Source organism: Sus scrofa, chromosome 5 (genome assembly GCF_054392235.1).
Source record: "Sus scrofa isolate SSC_HxYL_T2T_F1_AM1 chromosome 5, Sscrofa_HxYL_maternal_Yorkshire_Landrace_v2.0, whole genome shotgun sequence".
NCBI classification, from domain to species: domain Eukaryota; kingdom Metazoa; phylum Chordata; class Mammalia; order Artiodactyla; family Suidae; genus Sus; species Sus scrofa.
In genome coordinates, this window is record NC_139387.1 from 78,103,644 (window position 1) to 78,129,791 (window position 26,148).

Consider the following 26,148-nt stretch of genomic DNA (forward strand, 5'->3'; position numbering starts at 1 on the left):
CTTGTGAGAGATGCAAGTGGGCAAGGAGGCTGTGCCACGAGGATTAGATGGGCTATATTTTTACAATCTAGGGAAGGGGGCAGAGGGAAAAGACAACCTCTTCCTCTTTGACCTTATGAGGTCAAACTAGGACTGTCATGATATTTATTCAAATCAGCAGAAGGGCAGTAACATATTCTAAAATATTTTGAGTCATCTCAGGTTTCTGTATGAGGATCTCTTACTTTGGAATGTCATCTTCACCTTAAACTCCTGCCCTTGGTCCTAAGAGTCATTGTCTTGCTGAACTTGAACTCAGCTCTCATTTTATCCTTCACTTAATGACCTGAAGCATATCTCAGGCAAGTCTGCTTTGTTCTGATGGCTTTCTTGAGTGATTATTAACTTATGGTGATCTCCCAAATTTCCCTAGGTTTCCCTCTCTACCTATGGTTTTCCATTGGGACTTCTACAACTACCTGTGTAACTATCCTACTCCATCCCTATCAGGATCACACATGATGGGAGTTTTGCCACACAGGTGACATCAATATGGTATTTGGGTAATATGATAAGTCAGAATAGATCAATAAGAGATTGTGGTAAATTCCAACCTTTCATCCTTATCATAAAGAAAGAGGATCTTCAGTGTGCATCTGTTTGAGAGTTCCCTGGGAATCTGGAAATTCATTTGAGGAGGTAACAGATAAGGAAGGGAAGCCAGTGGGAGGAAGGTCATATGTCTCTGGACTTACTACTCCTTTTTCTAAGCTTACTTTCTATTATTGTCACTGCACGACAGTCACACATGACCATTCCTCTTCCTTCTCCTTGTCTTCCTCTTGATTGTTCTTTTTCTCCAAGTCCCTTTCTCCCCTTCATGTCCTCTTCCCTTTGGGGGGTCGTGTGGGACAAATGAGCATGAAGTGGACATGCTAAGATTGTGTTGGGACTCTGGCAGATTCAGGAGAAACTAAACTGAGAGGAAGATTCGTGTTTTGACTTTTTGGACCTATCAGTTTATACATAATTTTAGGCTTTTAGTGACCAATGGGACCCACTGTAAAGAAAGCAAGTCTACATACAATTTCAGTGATATGCCAACTAGCGTTTGAACACTAGGCAAAATTGCAAAAGAAAGTAGTTTTATTTTCATCATATGCCCATCTCCCTTTCGCTTTCCTCCACTAATAGCTAATTTATTTATTCATTCAGTTGTTTGGTCATTTATTCCACAAACATATTGTACAACTACTGAGCTAGCTGTTGTCTAACAATTCATACCGGGGGTCTCTCAATTCAAAATGGCCACTGCTGTCCCCTAAATTAGCCCTGTCTTTTCCATGACTCAATTAAACCCAACCATTTCCTGAGGGAAGCTGATTAGCTTTTTATTTAAATAACTCACACCAAGATGTACATAAATGGTAATATGAACATATGTCAAGCTCTCTCCTAAGCACTTCACGAATACATAGATTATTCACAACATACTGTGAGGTAAGTACTATTATTCTCCCTTTAAAAAATGAGAAATCCAAGGGGTGAAGAGATTAAGTAACAAGCTTAACCAAGGAGGTGGCCGAGGCAGGACTCAACCAAGCCGTCTTTCCCCCAAATCTGTTTTCTTAATGTTATTGAACTCAGGTTTGGCTGCTCACCACCTGAAAGCCAGTACTTGAGAGATGAGTGTTGGTTGGAAAGTAAAGTTTGCTTTATTCAGGAGGCAGGTAACCTGGGGAAAAGAACATCTTGTGTCCAAAAACTGACTCTGAAAATTCTGCTCAACCTTGAAAGTTTTTAAAGGGAGAGTCATTTAGGGAGGGGGCCAGGGTCTTCCTTATCTTCGGCTCTGTGCAGACGTTCTAATTGGTGGTGGTGAGATAACAGGGCGGTGCTCCAGGATCCTTGTGCTCAGCCCAAAGTTACTCTTCTCCACCTGGGCGGGGGGGCCTTAGTTCTTAAAGATGAGCTCAAAGTATTCTATCTACTCCTTGAGGAGGAATGAGGACCCTGCCAAAAGGCTGTCCTATGGTTTCTGGCTCTTCCTCCTTTGTCTCTGCAATCTCTCCCTACCCTGATAAGCATCTGTTTGGATCTGCCCTTTGGAATTCAGGGAAGGTCAAGGAAGCTGAATGAAGCTTACTTCCTACAAACAAGAACCTGGGAACTTGGAAAGGGTTTGTCCTGGGTGGGCCCCACAGGCCTGCTGCATTTCACCAATCACTGCCCAACATAGCCTTCAGCTGAGGCTTGTGGTGAGGCGAGAAGCGCTGCATTCTAACAGGCTCTGTTATGGGTTGGAATTGAATTGCTTTCTGCTTTGGATGGACCCTTTTGTTCTCAGGAATCTTAGCGATCCTTAAGGTAAGGGTAGTCTGTTGCTATGGAATTTTATGTAAGCATTAAAGAAAGTGAGTCTATTCACGCCTCTAATTTGGGGAAAGACCTCTTTATGGTCACGGGAATTGATAATAATTAGGGTATAGGATCTAGGAATTCCTGGGCCTATTCTACCTGATGTGGAGGTGTTGAGACCTACCCAGAAATGTAGAAAGAGGAAGGGTGTACCCTTGCGGGATCTAGAGAGAAGGAAACATGGACTTAGGTGATCCAATTAGACAGTCAATGGGATATCTAATTTCTACTGAATCTGTGAATTGGAGGAAATGTTTGTGAAACTTTTATAATCAGCATCTTGTTGGGAAGAATAAGGCCAGTATATTACTTCTTTACTTATTCTAGAGAAAAGGAAAGTAGGTGGATGAAGCAAATCACATGAAATCCCAAGATGCTCAATTTTCCTTTCAGCAGAAAAGAAAAAAATATACATTATAGTCTGACCTAGCAATATGAGTTTAGTATACAAGGACATGAAAGAGGACTCCTCTCCCACCCCATCTCCACGCCACAGTACTGGGCCTCTACCATGTGAGAAAACCTTTGAATCCCAGTCGCTCAATTTTAGCTGGAAGCAGGCACCTGGTAAATGTCTATTAAACAAATGAACGTGAATTTCTGAAACTACCCTATTCTCTGTGGTGCACTGCTGTGGTTTCTGGAAAATGCACAGGGTCACACTCATGGCATATGGAGGTTCCCAGGTTAGGGGTCAAATCAGAGCTATAGCCTCCGGCCTACACCACAGCCACAGCAATGCCAGATCAAAGCAAGCTGTGTCTGTGACCTATACCACAGCTCACGGCAACGCCGGATTGTTGGCCCACTGAGCAAGGACAGGGATCAAACCCGCGTCCTCATGGATGCTAGTCGGGTTTGTTACCTGCAGAGCCAGGAAGGGAACGCTGCAGCTGTTTTAGTTTAAAAATAACCTTTAGGAGACGGGATTAAGATGGCGGAATAGAAGGACTGGAGCTCACCTTCTCTCATAAAAAAACCCAAAATTATAACCAAATGCTGAACAACCTTCAACCAAATGGACTGGAAACTTTCAAAAAGACATCCTACTCCAGAAGACAAAGAGGAGGTCACATCAAGAGGTAGGAGGGACGATATAAGCAACCCCATACTCCCCGGGTGGGGAGACCACAGACTGGAAGGTAACTGGTTCACAGAGACTCACGTACAAGAGTGAGAGTCCTGAGCCCCACATCAAACCCCCACACGTCGGGATCTGGCACTGGGAGCAAGAGCCCTCGGAGCATCTGGCATTGAAGGCCAGTGGAGCTTGTGTGCAGGAGCGCCACAGGACTTGGGGAAATGGAGACCCCACCCTGCCTTTTTTTTGCTTTTTAGGGCTGCACCTGTGGCATATGGAGGTTCCCAGGCTAGGGGTCAAATTGGAGCTGCAGCTGCCGGTCTACACCACAGCCACAGCAGCACCAGATTCGAGCCTAATCTGTGACCTACACCACAACTCATGTCAACGCCAGATACTTAACCCACTGATGGAGGCCAGGAATGGAACCTGTATCCTCATGGGTACTAGTCAGATTCGTTAACCACTGAGCCACGATGGGAACCCCAGAGATCTTATTCTTGAAAGGCACACACAGGCTTTCATGTGCATTGGGTCCCAGGGCAAAGCAGAGGGTCCATAGTAATCTGGGTTGGACCTGACTGCAGTTCTTGGAGGATCACCTGGGAAAATGGGTAACTGTGGCTTGTTGTGGGGGAAGGACACTGGAGGCAAAGCTCTCGGGAATATTCAGCGGCAGCGGGCATTTCTCTGGAGGGGGCCATTTTGGGAAAATCTGGCCCCACCCATCAGCGCTGAGAAACTCCAGGGCAAACAGCAATCTGGGCGCGATAACAGCCCCGACCCGTAGTAAACAGGTGCCCTAAAGACCCCCCCAGGCACACAGCCACCTCTAACCTCACCCAGAGACAAAGCCCCACATACCAGTGGGCAGGCATCAGTCCCTCCCATCAGGAAGCCTACTGCAAGCCCCAATACCAACTTTAGCAACAAGAGGGGCAGATATCAGAAGTAAGAGAGGCTACAAATCTATTGTCTGCAGAAAGGATACTACACCAAAAACCTATAAAAATGAAAAGACAGAGAACTATAACTCAGATAAGGGAGCAAGAAAAAAACCCCGAAAGATAGCTAAGGGATCTAGAGATTATCAGCCTCCAGGAACAAGGATATGAAGGAGAAGGTGCACTTTTTTTTTTTTTTTTTTTTTTTTTTGCCTTTTCTAGGGCTGCTCTTGTGGCATATGGAGGTTCCCAGGCTAGGGGTCTAATCAGAGCTGTAGCTGCCGGCCTACACCACAGCTCACAGCAATGCCAGATCCTTAACCCACTGAGCGAGGCCAGGGAATGAACCTGCAACCTCATGGTTCCTAGTCGGATTCGTTAACCACTGAGCCACGACAGGAACTCCAGGACACCTGTTTTTATATCTCTTCCTCACTGATTTCAAGACATTCCTGCCTAGGGGAAATAAAATGAATAGGAGGAAGTAGAAGGGAACAACTGCCATGTCCGGCCAAGGGAATGATGTACAGAAGGATAGAGGAGGGTAAGGGGAGACAGCGGTTTTTCTTTTTTCCTGCACCTGTGGCATACAGAAGTTCCTCAGCCAGAGTCACAGCAGTGACAATGCCTGGTCTTTAACCTGCTGAGCCACCAGGGAACTCTTGGAAGTGGAGGAAACAGATTAAGGTCTTAAACATCATGACACTAGTTTAAAAATTCTTAGAGTTCCCCTGGTGGCTCAGTGGTTAATGAACCCAACTAGTATCCATGAGGACATGAGTTCAATCCCTGGCCTTGCTCAGTGGGTTAAGGATCAGGGTGTGGTGTAGGTTGCAGATGTGGCTTGGATCCTGAGTTGCTGTGGCTGTGGTGTAGGCCAGCAGCTACACCTCCGACTTGACCCCTAGCCTGGGAACTTTGATATGCGGCATGTGGGGCCCTAAAGAGACAAAAGACAAAAATAAAAATAAAAAATTCTTTGGGCACAGACTTTAATAGACATTTCTCCAAAGAAGCTATTAGTCGACCAAGAAGCATATGAAAAAATGCTCAATATCACTAATAATCAGAAAGATGCAAATTAAAACCACAATGACACATAACCTCACCTCACTTAGAACGACTGTCATTAAAAAGACAAAAGGGAGTTCCCGTCGTGGCGCAGTGGTTAACGAATCCAACTAGGAACCATGAGGTTGCAGGTTTGATCCCTGCCCTTGCTCAGTGGGTTAACGATCCGCCATTGCCGTGAGCTGTGGTGTAGGTTGCAGATGCGGCTGGGATCCCGAGTTGCTGTGGCTCTGGCATAGGCCAGCGGCTACAGCTCCGATTAGACCCCTAGCCTGGGAACCTCCATATGCTGTGGAAGCGGCCCTAGAAATGGCAAAAAGACAAAAAGACAAAAAAAAAGACAAAAGATAATAAGTGTTGGTTAGGACGTGGAGAAAAGGAAACCCCTGTTCACTGTTGGAGTGAATATAAAGGATACAGCCATTATGGAAAATAGAATAGGAGTTTCTCAAAAATTAAAAAGAGAACTACCATGTGATCCAGCAATCTCACTCCTAGGATATATCCAAAAGGATTCAAAGCAGGATCTTGAGATATTTGCATACCCATGTCCGTAGCAGCACCATACACAATAGCCAAGAGGAGTAAGCAACCTATTCTATCAATGGATGAAAGGATAAACAAATGTGGAATATTATTTAGCCTTCGAAAGGAAGGGATTATTTTACATGCTGCAATATGGATGAAACTTGAGGACATGCTAAATGAAATAAGCCAGTTACAAAAGAGAAATTCTGGAGTTCCCATTGTGGCTGAGCAGAAACGAATCCAACTAGGAACCATGAAGTTGCAGGTTTGATCCCTGGCCTCGCTCAGTGGGTTAAGGATCCTGCATTGTCGTGAGCTGTGGTGTAGGTCACAGAGCCATCTCAGATCCTGCGTTGCTGTGGCTGTGGGGTAGGCGGGCTAGATCACATAGCTAACATTGTCAATTTCATGGAAAGTAGAATGCTGGTTACCAGGGGCTCGGGGAGGGGGAAAAGAGGGGTTATTTCTTAACGAATACAAGATTTCAGATTTATAAGAAAAAAAATCCTAGAAACCAGTTTCACAACAATGTCAAAGCACTTAACATCACCGAAAAGTTTACTGAAAATGGTTAAGACGATCAGCTTTATGTTTTTTATCATAGTGGAAAAAATTCTTTAGTTACTTAAGTTCTCAAAATCATTATGTTGCTTTTGTATTAAACTTCTAAGGTGTGTGCCTGTGTTGGGTTGCAGGTAAACATATGTATCTGCTTGGGTCTACATCAGCCTCATTTATCTAAACCCCACCTGTATAGGTTTTGGAAACTTTTCCCATATTGAGCAACAAGCTGTTCCAAACAGGGGGACTTTGTCTCCTTTCATCAGTCTTTATCCCTCTTGAATTATCAATATATGTATGTTGTAAAAGGTCTTATTACATCAGTTTCCCAATATATCATCTGATTATAGAACCCCTTTGCCCCATCCCTCGGTGAGTTCTGGGATACTTTTTTAGTGTAAACTTTTCTAGTTTTATACATTTGCATAATGTGTAAACTCAATACATTTGAATTGTTGAATTTGACATATTCAATATATAAAAATTAGCATATTTGATATGTAAGGTTTTCTTTTCCTTTATTCAGATTAAAATAACTAATTAAATGATAGTCAACTACAGATTAGTGTTTACTGTTTTGTTACTTCATTGCTGCATTATCTATTTTATAGTTATTAAATTACATAAAAATACATAAGGTGAATACTTAGTCACATTATCATCTACAGTAGGACACACGTACTGAGATTATGATTTTAAATGTATTACTGAGTATTAAATGAGTATTAAATGAATATTAATGAGTATTAAATGTATTACTGAGATTATGATTTTAAATGTGCTTAACTTTAGAACCCTTGTTTATTTACTTGTATAATTATTGTGTATAATTATTGTGGTGTCTTTTTTTTTTTGGTTGTTTTTGTTTTCTTTTGTTTTTTGCTTTTTAGAACTTTCCTGCTATAGTTACTGCATTTTGTGTTAACATGAGAGATGCTTCCATGTACAAAACTGGCTCACTTGACGTGACCTGAACTTGAGAAGCTAATGTCTCTCAGGTTTCCAGGCCACATACTAAAGGTCTGGGAGCACCTACTGGTGAAGGATGATATAGTCCTACAGGCTGGTTTTATTGAACCTTGTAATTTAGACCAAGTTGGTGGGCATGAGGGTTATGAAGCCCTTAATTGTCTAATTAAGGGAATCCTGCTACCAAAAAATGCTTATTGCTTAAATATTGCAGAGAGTGATCTTAGGCAAGAGATACAAGAATTGAGACGAGCTTACAAAACAAATAGACCATTTAGATGGAGCCGCAATATCTAAGAGGCATACAACCATTCAGTGTTGATGTGCAAAGAGGTTTCCTGAGGGCTGAGACCAGGTTTGTCTCTTCCACTTCTGAAAAGAGGTTATCCTAGCAGGATAACTGGCATCTTGAATATGTCGATAAATATTTGCTGAATTAATAAATGCTAACTAGTCTGGAATTTTTTCCTCAAAACATTTGGAAATTTGCCTTTGTTCTCTTTCTCCCATAGGACCACATCCATCATTTATAATAAAAACAATGAAAAATTTAGGTGACAGAATTCCTTTTTAGATGAAAATGTGTATCTTTTTGGTTAACCAGAAACCCTGAACCAGTTAAAAAATATACTACAACTTTGGAGTTAAAAACAGTGATAGTGAAAAATGACCTAAACTAATTGAAGGGAAGGTGATGAGAAGTTGCAAAGGCTTTGTAATCAAATACTGCTAGGTTCAAATTTCGGCTCTGTAGCTTAGTAGCGGCATCAGGTTGGATGAATTGCTTAACTCTTCTATCCTCATTTTCCTCTCAGAGTTTTGGAGTAGATTTAATGAGTTGATGTATATGCAATGCTTTGTGTCTACTTAGTAAACGCAAATAATAAATAGTACCAATACTTAATAATCAGTAGCTATTGAAATGTTCTCTGAATGAGGATACTCATTTTCCTAATTTTCAATGGACTGTAAGCTTCTTGGGACAGGGACCATATTTTATTTATTCCTAGAACTTAGCATAGTGGCATAGGTTTTTAATAAATAAAAGCGTTGAATTAATAAAGAAGATAAATATTTAAGCAACTATTTGGTGACTATTGTGCATAGTACTTCACAAAATTGTGCATCATACAACTTGTAACTAAGGTGTATATAGTCACATGACAGAGTCATTTAAACTATAGAAATAGGACATTTTTTGTTACTGGAATAATATGTAATTCCCTTGATTAGTCAAGTGTTTTTAAGGAAAATTTAGACATTCACAAGTAATGTTGGGCTCAAATAACTGGATATTGGCTGGAGACTGTATTGTAATGTATTCACACATAGCCACATTCTAGTTTAGCTGCTACAGAGGTATTACCATTAAGGACACTTTTTTTCTCAGAAGTTCCCCTCATTGGTGCAGCAGAAACAATTTGACTAGGATCCATGAGGTTGCGGGCTTGATCCCTGGCCTTGCTCTGTGGGTAAAGGATCCAGCGTGGCTGTGGTGTAGGTGAGCAGTTGTAACTAGGATTAGACCTCTAGCCTGGGAACCTCCATATGCTGAGGGTGAGGCCCTAAAAAGCTTAAAAAAAAAGGTCATTTTTTTCTCATTCGCTTTTATTAGTACAGCCCCTTCTACTCAACACCTTCTAATAAGTGTAGATAATTGGTTTTGAAAATTTCACAATAAAAACTCTAAAGCTGTTTGGTACTTGGTAACCAGAAAGGCACTAGTATGAAGAAGGGATTTGCTTTTAATAAAAATACTTTATACATCCATCTGAAAGTTCTCATGTGGCAAGTACAGCTCTAAAGCATACTCAACATACCTAAATGTATATCATCAGACCCGCAAATATTCTGGGTTGTGTGATAGTACTTTACGCTTTTAAAGGAGAATGATTTTTGCTCACAAGGTAGTTATGGCAAAGATATCTTTTTAAAACAACAGTTTAGTAATAATCACCATTTTATGTATATCTTATAAGTGTATCACATTCTCTGAATTGGGGGTTCTGATGTGTAACAAATTTTTCTAGGCTTATAGAATCAAAAAACTCTCCTCAACAGATTTTAATAGGCTAAACCCATTTCCAAGTATGAAATTATACTTGGAATTAAAGTCTCAAATTAAAAAAAAAATTGTTCATTTATACCTTTACTGGAAGAACTAAATTGTCACAAAAATTAAATTACTATCAAGGGAAACAATTTCTCCTGGAAACAAATGTCAACTCTGGTTAAATTTCAAGATTTATCATTCTCCTTGAGATTACTGGGGGGAGAGTTTCGCATTATCTTGTTTACAGGAACACACTATTTTAAACTCATGCTCGGCATAACATTACATGCTGTAGAAATATAATACAATGTTTTCATAGAATGCAACCTATTTTCCCAGTTTAAAAGTTAACCACAAAAGTACATTTAAAAATCAAGCTCCATAAACTTACAGCTTTCTCTGACCAAAACAAAACAAAATAAATACAAGACAAAATAATTGGGGCAAATAGATAACATGGTAAAACTTGTTTGAAACTTGAGATATCCTTTCTTTTTACATTCCTTATGCATTCCCTGCTACATTCAGAGAGGGCTATTTAGCTTCTCAATTTTGTTCACATTTTTTTCCCCCCACAGAATATAAGAATGGTAAAGTATAGTATATTCAAGGGACCATTTTGTAAACAGTTAAATGATAGATACATAAATACAAATTCAAATCAATGACTTTTTTTCCCCTCCAAGTTGGAGGATATTGGTCCTGGAAGAAAGTTCAGAAAATAAATAGGCACAAAACACATGAAAACATATTTCTCTTAGAACTTTAATATTTAAACTACAGTGTGGATGGTTTTTAGTACAGAATTTTAAACATCCTTGAATCTTTTACATTAGAAATAATGAGTCATTTACTTCCACCAGTTGGTAGGATATATTAAATAAGGGCTAATTATAAATGTAATATTTGTTTAGGCATTCCTTTCAAAGTCTCAAAACACAATATATTGAGTCTTAAAAAGTTTATTTTTCAAATTTTGGAAATTAAGTCATAAAAATTGTGCACATGTTTCAAACGAGGACTTTTCTTCTTACACTTTTAAAAGTCAAGACACTTAAACTTTTCCATATAGCAGGATAAACTGGTTAACTGCTAATATAGAACTTAGATTAATGAATCATTTTTATCAAGTTTAGCTTTTGGTTCCACACATTTTTTTTCAACCTTTGACACCATCTTTTTTTTTTTTTTTTTTCTTTTCAGGGCCTCACATGCAGCATTTGAAAATTCCCAGGCTAGGGGTCGAATTGGACCTACAGCTGCTGGCCTACACCACAGCCACAGCAATGTGGGATCCAAGCTGCATCTGTGACCTATATACCACAGCTCACAGCAATGCCAGATCCCATACCCACTGAGCGAGGCCGGGGATCGAACATGTATCCTCATGGATACTAGTCATACTCACTTTCACTGTGTCACAATGGGAACTCCCTGATTTTGATTTTATATTACATTCCTTCATATAAGGTGGTTGCATTTATTGATAATTAAAAATGTCTTGGCATGGAAGAACTGAAAATATGAAAATGTCATGACATTCTATTTCAGTCATCATGAATGACATCCAGGTGCTCTACCACTTGAAAAAGCCTTAGAATCATTCACGGCATCTATCATGATTATGTCTAAATATGCAAAAAAAAAAAAAATCCTAAACTGCTAATAACTGAGCATTTCCATTTTTCTTTGCCTATCAACATGGTGGCATAGTTAGTAGGAGATTAAAATGGCAGTCCTGGCTTCCTTTCTTTTTTTTTTAACGGCTGCACCTGTGGCAAATGGAGGTTCCCAGGCTCGGGGTCAAATCGGAGCTGTAGCCACTGGCCTACATCACAGCCACAGCAACGCAGGATCCAAGTCGCATCTGCAACCTACACCACAGCTCACGGCAATGCTGGATCCTTAACCCACTGAGCGAGGCCAGGGATTGAACCCACATCCTCTTGGACACCAGTCAGATTCCTTTTCGCTGAGCCACATTGGGAACTTCCTGAAACAGGGGAATTTTATTTGGTTCCTGGATCTACTCCTAAATAAGTTGCATGATCTTAGTGTCAACTTTCTCAAAAGCAAACTAGGAAAAATAATATCTGCCTCAAAAGATTGCCACAAGAATTAAAAATGAAATGATGTAAATGAGGATTATAAATTATAAAGTACTATTCAGTGTATATATCACTACTGTGATTTTGAAAATCCCCCCTATTCTATTATAGCACTGCTGTTTTAAAAATACAGTGGACTCCTCTGAGTACAAAAACAAGCTATGTATTTCTAGGGACAAGTAAAATAACAGGCTGAGACAATCATTTTTTGGATATTCTTTTTTTCTTTGTATTGGCAATTCTCTTTTTAAAATGAAGAGTTGATTAACAAATATGTAAGATTCTCATTAAAACAATTTGTTATGTGCCCACATTGAGATGCTCAAAAGCTAAAATTAAAAATATGGCATTTTCTACATGTATAGCCATGCTTCTTTCTTTCAATCACTGCCACTAAAAGAATTTTTTTCATATTGAAATTATTTATCCAACTGTTAGCTACTCTGTATACAGATTTAGTTGACCTCTAGCAATAAGGAACAGGAATTCTAGCTGTTGAAGCTAATAACCATAAATGGACTGAAATGTTACTCAAACTTCTAATTTTATGTACTTAGTTTTTACCCAGATGCTGCTCTTAAGCTCTTCCATTCTTAAGCTATCGCCCATATTTGTGAAGAATTTCGGGCACATCGTATTCACATAGCAAATCTAGTATTCACCATGAATTCACCTAGAAAATCCTGTTTTACATGGCAATTAGGCTTTCACTAGGAATTAGTGTAAGCCATAATGACTAATTTTACATAATGCATTTGTTTGTTTTCTTCTGAAAAGTCAGATCATATATTTACTTGATGCTAAAACCTTACAAAACATTTCTTTCTCCCTTTTTTCCTCTGTGCTTAGCTTAACACAATGCATGCACTATAACAGTGTCTCTGAGCCTTTAACTAAAAATAAACATTTGAAACATGTCAAAACAAATTAGGATGTCTCATCTTCATTTTTTATTGTTTTTAGCACTGAGTCTTCTCCCAAAATTTTACATAGTTCATTGAGTCTCTGCTGCATTTTGGGAATTCCAGCTAGCTGAGATTCTAGCTTTTGTTTTTCTTCACTCAGTGTTAAACGAATAGCAGTATCCAATTGTTCAAAGCGCCAACCTCCTTCACCATCAAACTGTAACAAATGAGTGTGGTATTTCCTGCATAATCAAAATGAAATAATACTATTAGCAACAATTGCAAAAAGCCATTTTAGTTATAGATTTATCATTCTCATTGACATCCAAAGGTAAATTTTGTGCTCGCTTCGGCAACACAAATACTAAAATTGGAATGATACAGAGATTAGCATGTTGGGGGAAATTTAAAAAAAAAATCATTAAAAACTTTCCACCTTAAAGAAAAAAAAAAGATAAATTTTAAGTAAGGTATCTATTTTTTGTTTGGCTTTCAAAAACCCCTCGGTGGGTTAAATATTACGATTTTTTTTTAACTCCAAAAGTCATTAATCTCTAGGAAATTCTATTGCTTCTATTAAATTTATTTCATATTCCAAATAAATATGAACTGCAAAGGAAGACATGCTGTTGCATCTATTTATCTTCATAATTCAGCATGGCTCCTGCATAAATATCAAAGCATACTTAGAATGAGAACAAGGAAAGGAAGCTGAGGGAAGAAAGTAAAAATTTAAAGGTTATTTTGAAAAAACTAAGGAGAGAGGGTGGGGGGATGTGCTTGGGCTGTGGGATGGAAATCCTGTGAAATCAGATTGTTATGATCAGTATACAACTACAGATGTGATAAATTCATTTGAGTAATAAACAAAACTAAGGAGAACAAAGGCAATACAATACCAGCTCATTACTAGATTATTCTTTGGGAATGAATTATTCAATATAAATAAAAATTCTCAAAAATTAAAGTTTTAAAAATGTTACTAGAAAAATGAACAGAGGAGTTCCCGTCATGGCGCAGTGGTTAACGAATCCGACTAGGAACCATGAGGTTGCAGGTTCGGTCCCTGCTCTTGCTCAGTGGGTTAACGATCCGGCGTTGCTGTGAGCTGTGGTGTAGGTCGCAGACGCGGCTCGGATCCCGCGTTGCTGTGGCTCTGGCGTAGGCTGGCGGCCACAGCTCTGATTAGACCCCTAGCCTGGGAACCTCCATATGCCGCAGGAGCGGCCCAAGAAATAGCAAACAAAGACAAAAAAAAAAAAAAAAAAAAAAAAAAGAAAAATGAACTGAGAAAAATTTTAAAGATACTTCCATGTTTTCATATGATTTAATCTTTTTTCTTATAGCTCAAGTTCATAATTAGGAACTTGGGAGAGATATAGAGGTAATTTTATTGATGAGACAGGAGGCAGTCCATCTGCTCCTAAATGAAGGCAAAGGTCACCAATTCTCTGGGAATTGTCGGGTATGAATGGAGATGGTAACACTGGCAGAACTGACCTTGCCTGGCTGAGCCACTGCATTTTGTCCTCAGTTTTTATGTCTTTCCTTTACAGTTTTTCTCACTTGTTCCCTTTTAACCTCTAATCTGTCATTATTTACTATGATCAGTGGGGGTATTTCCTGTAGCTCTTAACTTCCTTTTATAAATGGATTCATATACCATAAGTTCATCCTTTTAAAATGTAAAATTCAGTGATTTTTTAGTATATTCACAAGCTCATGCAACCATCACCACTATCCAATTCCATAATATTTTCTTCACCCCTAAAAGAAACTTCACACCCATTAGCAGTCCCTCCCAATTTCTCCTTCTGCTCAGCCCCTCCCAACCACCGATCTCTTTTCTGTCTCTGAATTTGTCTATTCTGGACATTTTATATATAAATAATCAAAATTTGGCTTTTTGTGACGGATTTCTTCCACCTAACAAGAAGATTTCAAAGTTAATATAGTTGTAGTATTAGTTCTTCACTCATATTTGTGGCTGAATAATATCCCATTGCATAGTACTGCATTTTCTTTTTCTTTTTTTTTTTTTTGGTCTTTTTGTCTTTTCTAGGGCTGCTCCCGAGGCATATGGAGGTTCCCAGGCCAGGGGTCTAATTGGAGCTGTAGCCACCGGCCTACGCCAGAGCCACAGCAACGGGGGATCCAAGCCGTGTCTGCGACCTACACCACAGCTTATGGCAATGCCGGATCCCTAACCCATGGAGCAAGGCCAGGGATTGAACCCGCAACCTCATGGTTCCTAGTCAGGTTTGTTAACCACGGAGCCACGACAGGAACTCCTCCATTGCATAGTACTGCATATTTTATCTATTCATCAATTGATGGAAATTTGGGTTTAATCCCATTTTGATTGGATGGCTTTAACATGCTATAAGATGGGAATACTAAGCTAGGTTAAACTATGTCTAAAAGAGTAAAATCACTCTCAAGCTAAAGGCTGAAGTTCATGTATTTGATAAAATATGACAGAGATTAATGATCTTTTCTGTATACTTTTGAGTAACTTTTTAGGGTTTTAAGATTTGCCAAAAATTTGACCTCCCAATGGGTAGGACCTTGCAAAAAATTAAGTTGGAAACAATGTATTTCTACGTTAAGGGAAAAATTAAAATGTGAAAATATTGCTTTTAAAATCTGAGAGCTAAAATAAAAAAAATAATGGGAAAACAAGATACCTCAAGTCTAATATTACAACATTAATGTGTTACTTGAAAACGCTCATCAGATTCTAATAATTCCGAAAAGAAGTAGAAAAATCCAGTGATTCTTTTTAACTGAAAATAATTGCGATCACACAGGATGTACTGGGGACAAATGCATTTATATCATTTTACATCGTCTTTTTAGTTCTTTATTAAAAATCTAAGAAAAAAATACCACAACTTGGTATCCCCCCCAAATGATTAAGTTGGGGGAAAACATAGGAAAAATATCTTTTTTGTTGTTTTAAGGAAAAAATGAACAAAACTGTTTTAAAATGTAAGGGGATCTTCCCTTTTTAAAAAATATGACACTATTTTCTATTGATTCATCATCATAATAACTGTTGCTAATTCAGATTCAGCACCTATTCTGTTACAGGCTTACTTTATTTAAGCCTAATTAAACAAGTCTGTAAAGTATAGGTGGTCTAATTATTCCCATTATACAGATAAATGAGAGCTAGAAAAATTAGAAAAATAACTTACTACGATCATACTCTCTATACTGTAGTATATTGCTGTACTTATAAAGAACTCAAAACTTATGCATAAACCATCGAAACACTTGCATTCACACCACAGTCTACTGTCTCCTTTCACTTTTCTATTTCATCAATCAAAACCTTTTCTTTTGCCATGTTAGTAACTATACCCAAGGGACAGGCAAACCTCCTCCTCCTCCTCCTCCTCCTCCTCCTCCTCCTCCTCCTCCTCCTCTTCCTCTGCTGTTTGACTGGGTCATTCTGTGGCAGGTGGCTGATTACATTTATGCCAAAGCTGTCATTATATACGTGACTTCAAACAAACTAAGTAGCAACCTTTGAGTTAATCCTTGAGGCCTTTCCAGACCTTTTACTTTATAGAGAATGTTTACTTTAAAACTGAAGTAAGCTGAGTATTCAGTTGGGATCAGGCTTTAATTGTTCGCTGACACGGAATTCTACGTCTATTGAGAGGGTAAGAATCCAGTTCACACTTCATTTAAACATTCATATTTGTCTTTCCTCAGAGTTTTCCTGAAAGTAGAGAATTTCACGAAGTAAAGTTTTCTATGGAATTTCGTAATCTGTCTGTTGTTAAAGAATGAATTAGCATCTGGAGGGATAGGGCCCTGAGTTGCCAGTTCTCCCCAGAGGCAGTCTGGATCTAGTCCCAGATGAGCTGAAGTCCACATCAATGAGTATGATTCTTCTGACTTTTCCTTGGAGAAAACCAACAGGAACTGGTTTAAGACAATTATGACCTATGCCAGTGGAACCAGTTCAGAAGAACTCTTGAGTCTATTCTGGCTCTTAGCCCTGTTTTCTTCTTCTTTTTTTTTTTTTTTCCCTGACTTCTATCACTGTATTTATTATGCTGTCCTGTCATTCAGTTCCTATTCCAGTACCTTAAAGTGGCAATGGAAACATATTCAGCCTTTTTTTTTTTTTTTTTTTCCCCTCAGTTTAAGGAACAAATAGAGTTTTGTTGTTGTTAAGACTTTTTTTTTTTTTTTTTAGGTTCACAGCGAAACTGAGAGAAAGGTGCAGAAATATGCCTTAAACTCTTTGCCCCTACATATGCATCCCCTTCTACATTATCAACCTCCCCCACCAGAGTGATATAATCGTACAATTGATGAACCTATATTGACACATCATTGTCATCCAAAGTCCATAACCAGCATTAGGGTTCATTTAGTGTTCTGCACTAAGGACACATTTGGACAAATTTATGATTTTATGTATCTACCATTATACAGTATTAGAGTATTTTCACTGCTCTAAAAATCCTCTGTGCTCTGCCTATTTATCCTTTCTTCCTCAACCCCTAGAAACCACTCATCTTTAATGTTTCCACAGTTTTGTCTTTTCCAAGATGTTATGTACCTGCAATCATACAGCTTTTTATTTTTCTTTTTTGGTTTTTTTTTTTTTTTTTTTTTTTTTTTTTGCCATTTCTTGGGCCGCTCCTGCGGCATACGGAGGTTCCCAGGCTAGGGGTCGAATCAGAGGTGTAGCCACCGGCCTACCCCAGAGCCACAGCAACACGGGATCCAAGCCGCGTCTGCAACTTACACCACAGCTCATGGCAATGCCGGATCCTTAACACACTGAGAAGGCCAGGGATAGAACCCACAACCTCATGGTTCCTAGTCGGATTCGTTAACCACTGTGCCACGACGGAAACTCCCATACAGCCTTTTTAAAGTGGTTTCTTTAACCTAGTGATATTCATTTAACTTTCCTCCATGATGTTTCATGGCTCCATGATGTTTGATAGCTCATTTCTTTTAGTACTGAATAATATTCCATTGTTGGGATGTACACAGTTTATTCATTCACCTACTGAAGGACATCTTGGTTGCCTCCAAGTTTTTAGCAATTATGAATAAAGCTGTTATAATCATTCATATGCAGGTTTTTGTGTGGACATGAGTTTTCTCAAGTCCTTTGAGTAAATATCAAGGATTGTAGTTACTGGATCATACTGGTAGGAGTATGTTTATTTTGTGAAGAACTGCAAAACTGTCTTCCAAAGTAGCTGTACCATTTTTCGTTACCCCTCACAATGAAAGAGAGTTCCTATTTGTCCATAGCTTTACCAGCTTTTGGTGGCGGTGTCAGTGTTCTGGACTTTGGCCAGTCAAATAGGTGTGTAGTGGACAATTTTTATTTTTATTATTTATTTATTTATTTTTCATTTCTTGGGCCGCTCCCACAGCATATGGAGGTTCCCAGGCTAGGGGTTGAATCGGAACTGTAGCCACCGGCCTACGCCAGAGCTACAACAACTCGGAATCCTAGCCGAGTCTGCAACCTACACCACAGCTCACAGCAACGCCGGATCCTTAACCCACTGAGCAAGGCTGGGGATCAAACCCTCAACCTCATGGTTCCTAGACGGATTCGTTAACCACTGAGCCATGACGGGCACTCCGGTAGTGGACAATTTTTAAAACAAATAATGATTCTAATTTTATAGCTTCTAAAAAAGAAAAACATGTTTTTAATCGCAGCTACCTATCGTATATTTCCCCGTAGAACTAAAAAGCATGTTACTTCTGCTTTATGAATTAGTTTAGCCATTTTAGGTTGCAGAAATCTATCATTTCCGGAGTTCCTATAGTGGCGCAGGGGAGACGAATCCGACTAGGAACCATGAGGTTGCGGGTCGATTCCTGGCCTTGCTCAGTGGGTTAAGGATCTGGCATTGCCATGAGCTGTGGTGTAGGTGGCAGACGCAGCTTGGATCTGGTGTTGCTGTGGCTCTGGCGTAGGCCAGCAGTAACAGCTCCAATTAGACCCCTAGCCTGGGAACCTCCATATGCTACGGGTGCGGCCCTAAAAGGACAAAAGAGAAAAAAAAAAAAAGAAAGAAATCTATTATTTTTGACTATTCTTTCTTCCTATATGAAATTCTTATTTTCCCTGAAAAGATTTCAGAAAAGGAAAAAATGTATTATATTTTCCGCCATGACGACAAATGGGTAACTTTTGTTTGTAAAGATTAAAGTTATTACCAGTATCTGAAGAAGTCAAAAATTAAAGAAGTTTATTAAATTATTTGATGCCTAAGTAAAATTATAATTTTATAATTACCATTGTCCTATGCTTTATCTTATTTGTGCGGAAAGTCTGTACATTATTTCCATTGAGCCTCTTTTGAAATAGTAGTTTCTTTTTAATTCCTCTACGATAAACCCTGAAATATTATTTTAGCCCATAATATATAACACACCTTTGAATCAGGTCATGAAATACTTCTACAGTTTCTTCTCTCATGTAGAAACGGAATAATGTTGTAGAGCCAGAGCGATGAGCCAAACCTTCAGCATATACTGAAGATGGAAGTTGCCCAATATCTGAACTATCATGTTCTAAAATTGCTCTTGGTTGTAGATCCAAGGTTAGGAAAGTCCAAGATAAGTTGAGAATGAAATAAACAAATTGTTTATTATTATTTCTTTTTTTTATATCACCATCTTTTTTTTTTTTTTCTATTTACGGCTACATGTGTGGCTTATGGAAGTTCCCAGGCTAGGAGCTGAATTAGAGCCACAGCTGCCAGCCTGCGCCACAGCAGCACAGGATCTGACCCACGTCTGCAACCTACACTACAGCTTGTGGCAACGCCAGATCCCTAACTCACTGAATGAGGTCAGGAATCAAACCCGCATCCTCACAGACACTATGTTGGGTTCTTAACCTGCTGATCCATAGTGGGAACTCCTTATCATCCTTCGTTTGTTTTCCATTCTTTTTGTTTTATCTTTCATATTTTAATAGCAGTGTTTTCACATTTAAAATTTTCCCTTGACATAGAAATTTTTTCCCTAGACATACATAGTTTTCAATTTAATTTTTGTAGGATCCCACCTGTTGGGAGGCAAAATTTTTGGAAAACTTAGAACACTAAAGATAGTTTCCCAAAAGTATACAGAAAAGGCCATTAATCTCTGTCATATTTCATCAAACACATGAACTTCAACTTTCAGCTTGAGAGTGATTTTACTCTTTTAGACATAATTTAACCTTAACAGAAATACAGGTTGAAAATAAGTAAAATATCGTATGCTCTACAGTTGAAAAGTTTAGCAAAGTTAATTTTAATTGAAAAATATAAAGATCCATCATAAATGAGCACTGGAAACACTTACCAAAGAGAAGGCCTGTGTGTTATAGAAAGTAAGGAAATTCCAGCTCCTTTTGCAGCCTGAAATATCTTCCCTTCGACATCAATGCTGACAGCACTGGTGCATTCATCTAGCAATGCATATTTTGGTCTTAAAAAACAAGCACAAATAAATCAATAATTTTCATATTGAATTATAAATATTTGGGCAAGAAGAGCTGCAGTGTTAACAGCTTTAAGGAAGCAAAGGAGTACATGATGTTACTAAAAGGTGATAAATGATAAAGCAAAAAACCAGTCATTCCCCCCTCTTTGCCCTAGAATATCACATTCTTCTTAGATTTTAAACAGATTTTTGATACCTGCTCATAATACAGTAAGCTTTATTGTTATGCAGAAAGGTGAATCACGAATATGAGGCATAGTATAGATAAGGAAAAATGAGGTAGTTACTGCATGAACTTTCCTGTGAAGGCACACTCATTCTTGGTGAAAAAGTTTCGACTAATTACATGGTAAACACATTACAGCAGCTATAACCAGCAAAGAAATCACAATCCTGTTGGCAAAGAGTTATTGAGAAGATAATTTATCAATAATGTGGGTCCCAAATCACTATTAATGGAATTTCATTGATCCAAGACTGTAAGAGTAAGTATGCCTAATCTGTAAAATTAATTTTTCTTTTTCTTTCTTTTTTTTCTTTTTACGGTCATTCTTGCGACATATGGATGTTCCCAGGCTAGGGGGTCAAATCAAAGCTGCAGCTGCCAGCCTATGCCACAGCCACAGCAATGCCAGATCCGAGCTGGATCCTTAACCCACTGAGTGAGGCTAGGGATCAAACCTGCATCCTCACAGATACTACATCAGATGCTTAACCTGCTGAGCCACAGAGGAACTCCTAATCTGACAAATTTAGAGTAGGTATTTAACTTGAAAACATTGAGACCATTTTCTTAGGGAAAAAAAATCAGTAATTTTCTAGCTCGGTATTTACTCTGGAGATGATTGTCTACTACCATCAGAGGCACCTATCATTTGCCACCATTTCCTTCTGTTCATTCTCTTCATTTTATTCTCCTGCCCACCCCACCCCCACAGATTTTTCTTTTTCCTTTCTTTGTCTTCTTTCAAGCCTGTCTGGACGTTAGGTATATATTTGGGACTCAAATATCATGACTTAGCTTTGTTAATGGGACCAAAGGTCAATTTATGCAAGGTCATTTATTGTTCATTTCAGGGTAGAAAATCAGTACCAAGCATTTCCTAGGACAGTTTCCTCCATGAAGATATTCTGATGTTTTCAGATAAATTACAATGAAAAGATAAACACTGAAACCAGTAGTCACTTCTCATTCACTGTAAATGATTATTTAACTCTGCAAATTGTTTTCCTATGATGGATTTGCTTATTAACAGGATCCAGTTTCCTATTGGGGGGTACAGTCAAGGATAATAGATACAGGAGTCAAAGGCAGCTTTAACACCCCAGTTGACGCTAAGAACTGCTCGCTGTGCAGAGAACTAAAGGTTCCCCATGACAACAGAAGCAGTTTTGCTGGTTGGCTTTTTGTAACTGTTCTGGTTTAAGTATCAAGCATTATTTCTTTGTCTAAGAGTAGGTTTCTCTTTGCGGATGATTTTCTTAAATGTAAACAAGGGAGAAGAAAGGAAGGATGAAAGAGAGAGGTCTAGAGTAAAATTTTCTTTTTTTGTAAAAACCTCTTTCTAGTAATTAAGTTATGTATTTTACTGTCTTATTTTTTAGAGTGCTTTGAGCTAAACAGAAGAGATACCATTTTAGATTTAGAAAAGTATATTTCTTACACTCTGTTGTCATAGCAACCCCTAGTCTAGCAGATGTAAGATGTATCAAACACTTTTGTTTCCTTGGTGGAACTGGTGTGTGTGTGTGTGTACATGTACAAAAATATATTAAGCTATAGTTGTCATCTGGAACCAGTATAACTAAGTAGAACATTAGATAACATTGTCTCTCAGATTTTCCTTTCTTTTTCTTTTGGTGTGTCAGCCTCAAGAAGCATCTAATCTACCCCCCATAAGGTGGGGCTTTTCTGATCATGCTTTAAATATTAAAATTAAAAACCAGGAGTTCCCATTGTGGCACAGCGGAAATGAATCTGACTAGGAACCATGAGGTTGTGGGTTTGATCCCTGGCTTCACTCAGTGGGTCAAGGATCCAGTGCTGCTGTGAGCTGAGTGTAGGTCACAGACACAGTTTGGATCTGGCATTGCTGTGGCTCTGGCATAGGCCGGCGGCTACAGCTCCGATGAAATAGAGATATTAAATCCAGTGAGGGAAAGTTATAGTAATGAGAAACTGCCTCTCCTCATCCTCAAAGAATTAATAACATGATGTGAGTTGAAATGTAAAAGATTTGAGCAAACTAAAATGGAGAACTTTGGGAGTGTTGAGTGTCACAATAGTATGCTTTTTTTGAGACGATTTTAATTTTTTTTGTGGGGGGGATCTTTTTAGGGCTGCATCTGCAGCATATGGAGGTTCCCAGGCTAGGGGTCAAATCAGAGCTATAGCTGCTGACCTACACCACAGCTCATGGCAATTCCTGATCTTTAACCCACTGAGCAAGACCAGGGATCGAACCTGCATCCTCAAGGATGCTAGTCAGATTTGTTTCCTCTGAGCCACGACAGGAACTCCTTAAAATCTTTTTAGGTTAGCATCTTTTGTTAGTATCTCTTGCTTTTTCTTACAGGGTTTATTTTATTAACACACTGACAAAGTGAGAAATTTACAATCACATTTTACATTTCATATATTGTAGTTCACCAATTATGCTGGTGATCATATTACTGAACATTTATGGACAAAGCTCAGATGATAGTGTGGTAGTGTGTAACAACTAGTCATAAATGTCACACCATAAAGTTTACTCTTGAATCTTCACCACATCATCTGAGAAAGGGCATTCCATAATACGCTTCACTAAAAATTCTGAGTTAGCAAACTTTGGGTCACACTTTTTTAGTTTGCCATATTCTTGAACTAACCATGTAGATTGTCACAAATACAAATACCGTATTACTACACAATACTTTTTCTCCTTAAAAACTCCAGCTCTAACACAAAAATACTACATATTTTGTGATTTAATTTATATGAAGTTGTAGAACAGGAAGAACTAATTTATGAGGATAGAAATCAGAGCAGAATTTGTCTATGGGGAGATGTGATTGGAAAGGGGCAGAGGGAACTCTAGGCTGATAGAAACGTTCTTTTTCTTAATTGGGGTGTTGGTTACACAATATATATACATTTACCAAAAATCATTGAACGTAAATGTTAGAATAATAGTAATGATAATAATAATAAACTGTCTAGTTATTACATAATAATACACATACAAAATAAAAAGACATAAACTAATGTACTTTATGAAAATAGCTACATTATAAAACAGCCAACTTTTGTGTACCAAAACACAGAAAAAAACTGTATCAAAATTTTATGTGTACAGAGAATGATATAACAGATTTTTTTCTTTTTAGTTATTTAAATTTTCTATTTTTATAAAATAAACATATAATTATATTTAATAAGTTTGTTTAAATGATGCATTCCTTTTTTCAATTATAAATGTTGTTATATTCTTATCAAAAAGGGCTGAACCTAAATATAACCAAGCTTTTAGCTCTAATATTCAATTTATAAGAAAAATACAAGACTGAGGAAGGAGGTAAGGGGACCTCCTAGGGAAGCAATCACATCAGTCTAGAGAGGACAGCATTCTAACAGAGGACAACTGACCCAGTTTCTTTTTTTTTTTTCTTGGCCGTGCCTATGGCATGCGAAGTTCCTGGGCCAGAGATTGAACCTGTACCACAGCAACGACAACATCTGATCCTTTAAACACTAGGCCACCATGGAGCGCTGACCTGTTTCTTTAACAAGTCAATGGCATAAAAAATGGCAAGGTGGGGGGCAGAGGCAGGGAGAAGCAGGGATTCTTTAAATTAAAAAATAATTAAGAGATATACAACAACAAAATTTGGTATGTAAAGTTTATATCTTGGTCTGAACAAATCAAGTATAAAAAGATATTTTTGAGACAATCAGGGAAACAAAATGAACCAGGTATTAGATGATTTTAAATGATTATTATCAACTTTCTCAGTTATGATTATGGCATGTTATTATGTTAGGAATATTTTAATATGTCAGAGATTGTTGCCAAAATATTTAATGAAAAAAAACCATGATTTTGGATTTGCTTTAAAATATCTCATAAATAAAAAACAGATAAATCAATTGCTATAAAATGTTAGACCTGTTGAAACAGTGTGATGGGAATATGAGGTGCATCTTATGATTTTCTCTTCTCTGATAAAGGTTTTACTGTTTTTTCGTAATAAAAGATATTTAAAAAACTTATAGCAAACCAGTTGCTAAGTGTTTAATGAGGCTCACTTGATATTGACATATATATTTATATATATATATATATATTTTTTTTTTTTTCTGTTTTTATCAGCTTTAAAAAGTTCCCTAGGGAGTTCCTTTTGTGGTTCGGTGGTAATAAACCCAACTAGTATCCATGAATATGTTTGATCCCTGGCCTTGCTCAGCAGGTTAAGGATCTGGTATTGCCATGAGCTGTGATGTAGGTCACAGATGTGGCTCAAATCCTGCATTGCTGTGGCTCTGGTGTAGGCTGGCAGCTGTAGTGCCAATTCTACTTCTAGCCTGGGAACTTCCATATGCTGCAGGTGCAGCCCTAAAAAGACCAAAAAAAAAAAAAAAATTCCCTAATAAAGTATTATTGCTTCCACTGCAACTGCTTCAAAAATGTTGCATATGCCCCACCTTATGGTATATTCAGGCATTCATATACATAACTCTTAAGTGTTTTTTGCCCAACAGGTTCTCATTGCCAGAGGTCTAATATTAAAAAGGGGAGATTTTTTTTTTTCACAGAATAGGGCAAATAAAAGAAACAAATCAGAATAGTTTTAATATTTCTTAATTATTTAAGTATTACTGAATGCCTACCCACTGTGTTCACAACAGCATACAAGTAGTTATTATATTCTTCACATTTTAAAAATAGTAATAAAAATAGTAATAATCCTACTTTCAAACTTAGGGCACAGCACACAAAAACTTAATTTTGGTAAATCAACTATACTTCAATACAATTTTAAAAAATCAAACTACTATACTCAATTCAGCAGAAAAAAAAGTAATTTTGTCATCTAGCATTACTCAACATAAAAGAAATAGAAAGAATACTTGGAGATTTCTGACACATCAAAAAAAAAAAAACTAAGATACTAAAAAACTGTAAATTCTAAGTATTTGTTTTTTAGTAAGATATCTTTAAAGATGAGGATGCTGCATCCTGTCCAAAGGGTTTTTGGTTACAACAATGGAATAGTAGTTACTTGAGTATGATGCACTTACCTGTGATAAAACATACGAGCCATGCCCATTCTTTGCTTTTCTCCCCCTGACAGGACATCTTTCCAGTCCATAACTGCATCCCATCCTTTAAAAAAAACACACATTTTATAAAGCATCTTTTAATTGTTACTCTTTTTACCTAGACAAGTGATTCCTAGCAAGTTTAAGTTATTAATACAAAGAAATTGATATTTCAGAGAACATGCTTGGATAAACTGGAGAGCCTCATGTTTAAACCTTCTGTTTCAGATTTGATATTTTCTAATGGTAATAATTACTCATACTGACAAAACATTTAAGAATTCTAAATACTGACATTGTGAAAATGTGTTCATTTCTGAATATCTTCAAAGAGTCAGTATACTTATTTTGGATGGTGCTGGGAGAAAAAAATGAATACATTCGCAAGGGCCTACTGCAAAATAAATGGCTTCTATGTACCTGACATTTTATCTGAGTTTTCGAAGCGCATATTTCACAACCTTATGAACTAGCTATAATTAGTTTTATAAGTGGATAAACTGAAATTCATGGAGCAGTTGACATATCAAGTTTACATAGCTAGCTATTAGAGCTAGGATTTCTATGTAGGTCTACATGCTTTTACAGTTTGTCTATGCCATCTCTTACAATATCTTACTGACTTTCTGTTGGATATTTACTCACAGAGCAAGGCTCCTGTTAAAAAAATAAGTTAGATCAATACATACTGCTATAGAAATGTACCCAGGATATGTTTTATATGAACAAACAAAT

At 37.8% G+C, this 26,148-nt stretch overlaps 1 protein-coding gene across 2 annotated transcripts in view; it reads right to left on the reverse strand.

Annotated features, from left to right (window-relative positions):
- Positions 1 to 10,355: 10,355 nt before the first annotated feature.
- ABCD2 (ATP binding cassette subfamily D member 2) overlaps positions 10,356 to 26,148 on the reverse strand; it is a 58,361-nt gene continuing 42,568 nt past the window's right edge. For both annotated transcript variants that reach the window (XM_021092531.2, XM_085025174.1), the window contains 3 exons: positions 25,393 to 25,477; positions 19,971 to 20,096; positions 10,356 to 12,859 (listed from right to left, as the gene is read on the reverse strand). In XM_021092531.2, coding sequence (XP_020948190.1) covers positions 12,640 to 12,859; positions 19,971 to 20,096; positions 25,393 to 25,477 — 431 coding nt within the window. In that variant the 3' untranslated portion in view covers positions 10,356 to 12,639. The remainder of the gene's footprint in view (positions 12,860 to 19,970; positions 20,097 to 25,392; positions 25,478 to 26,148) is intronic.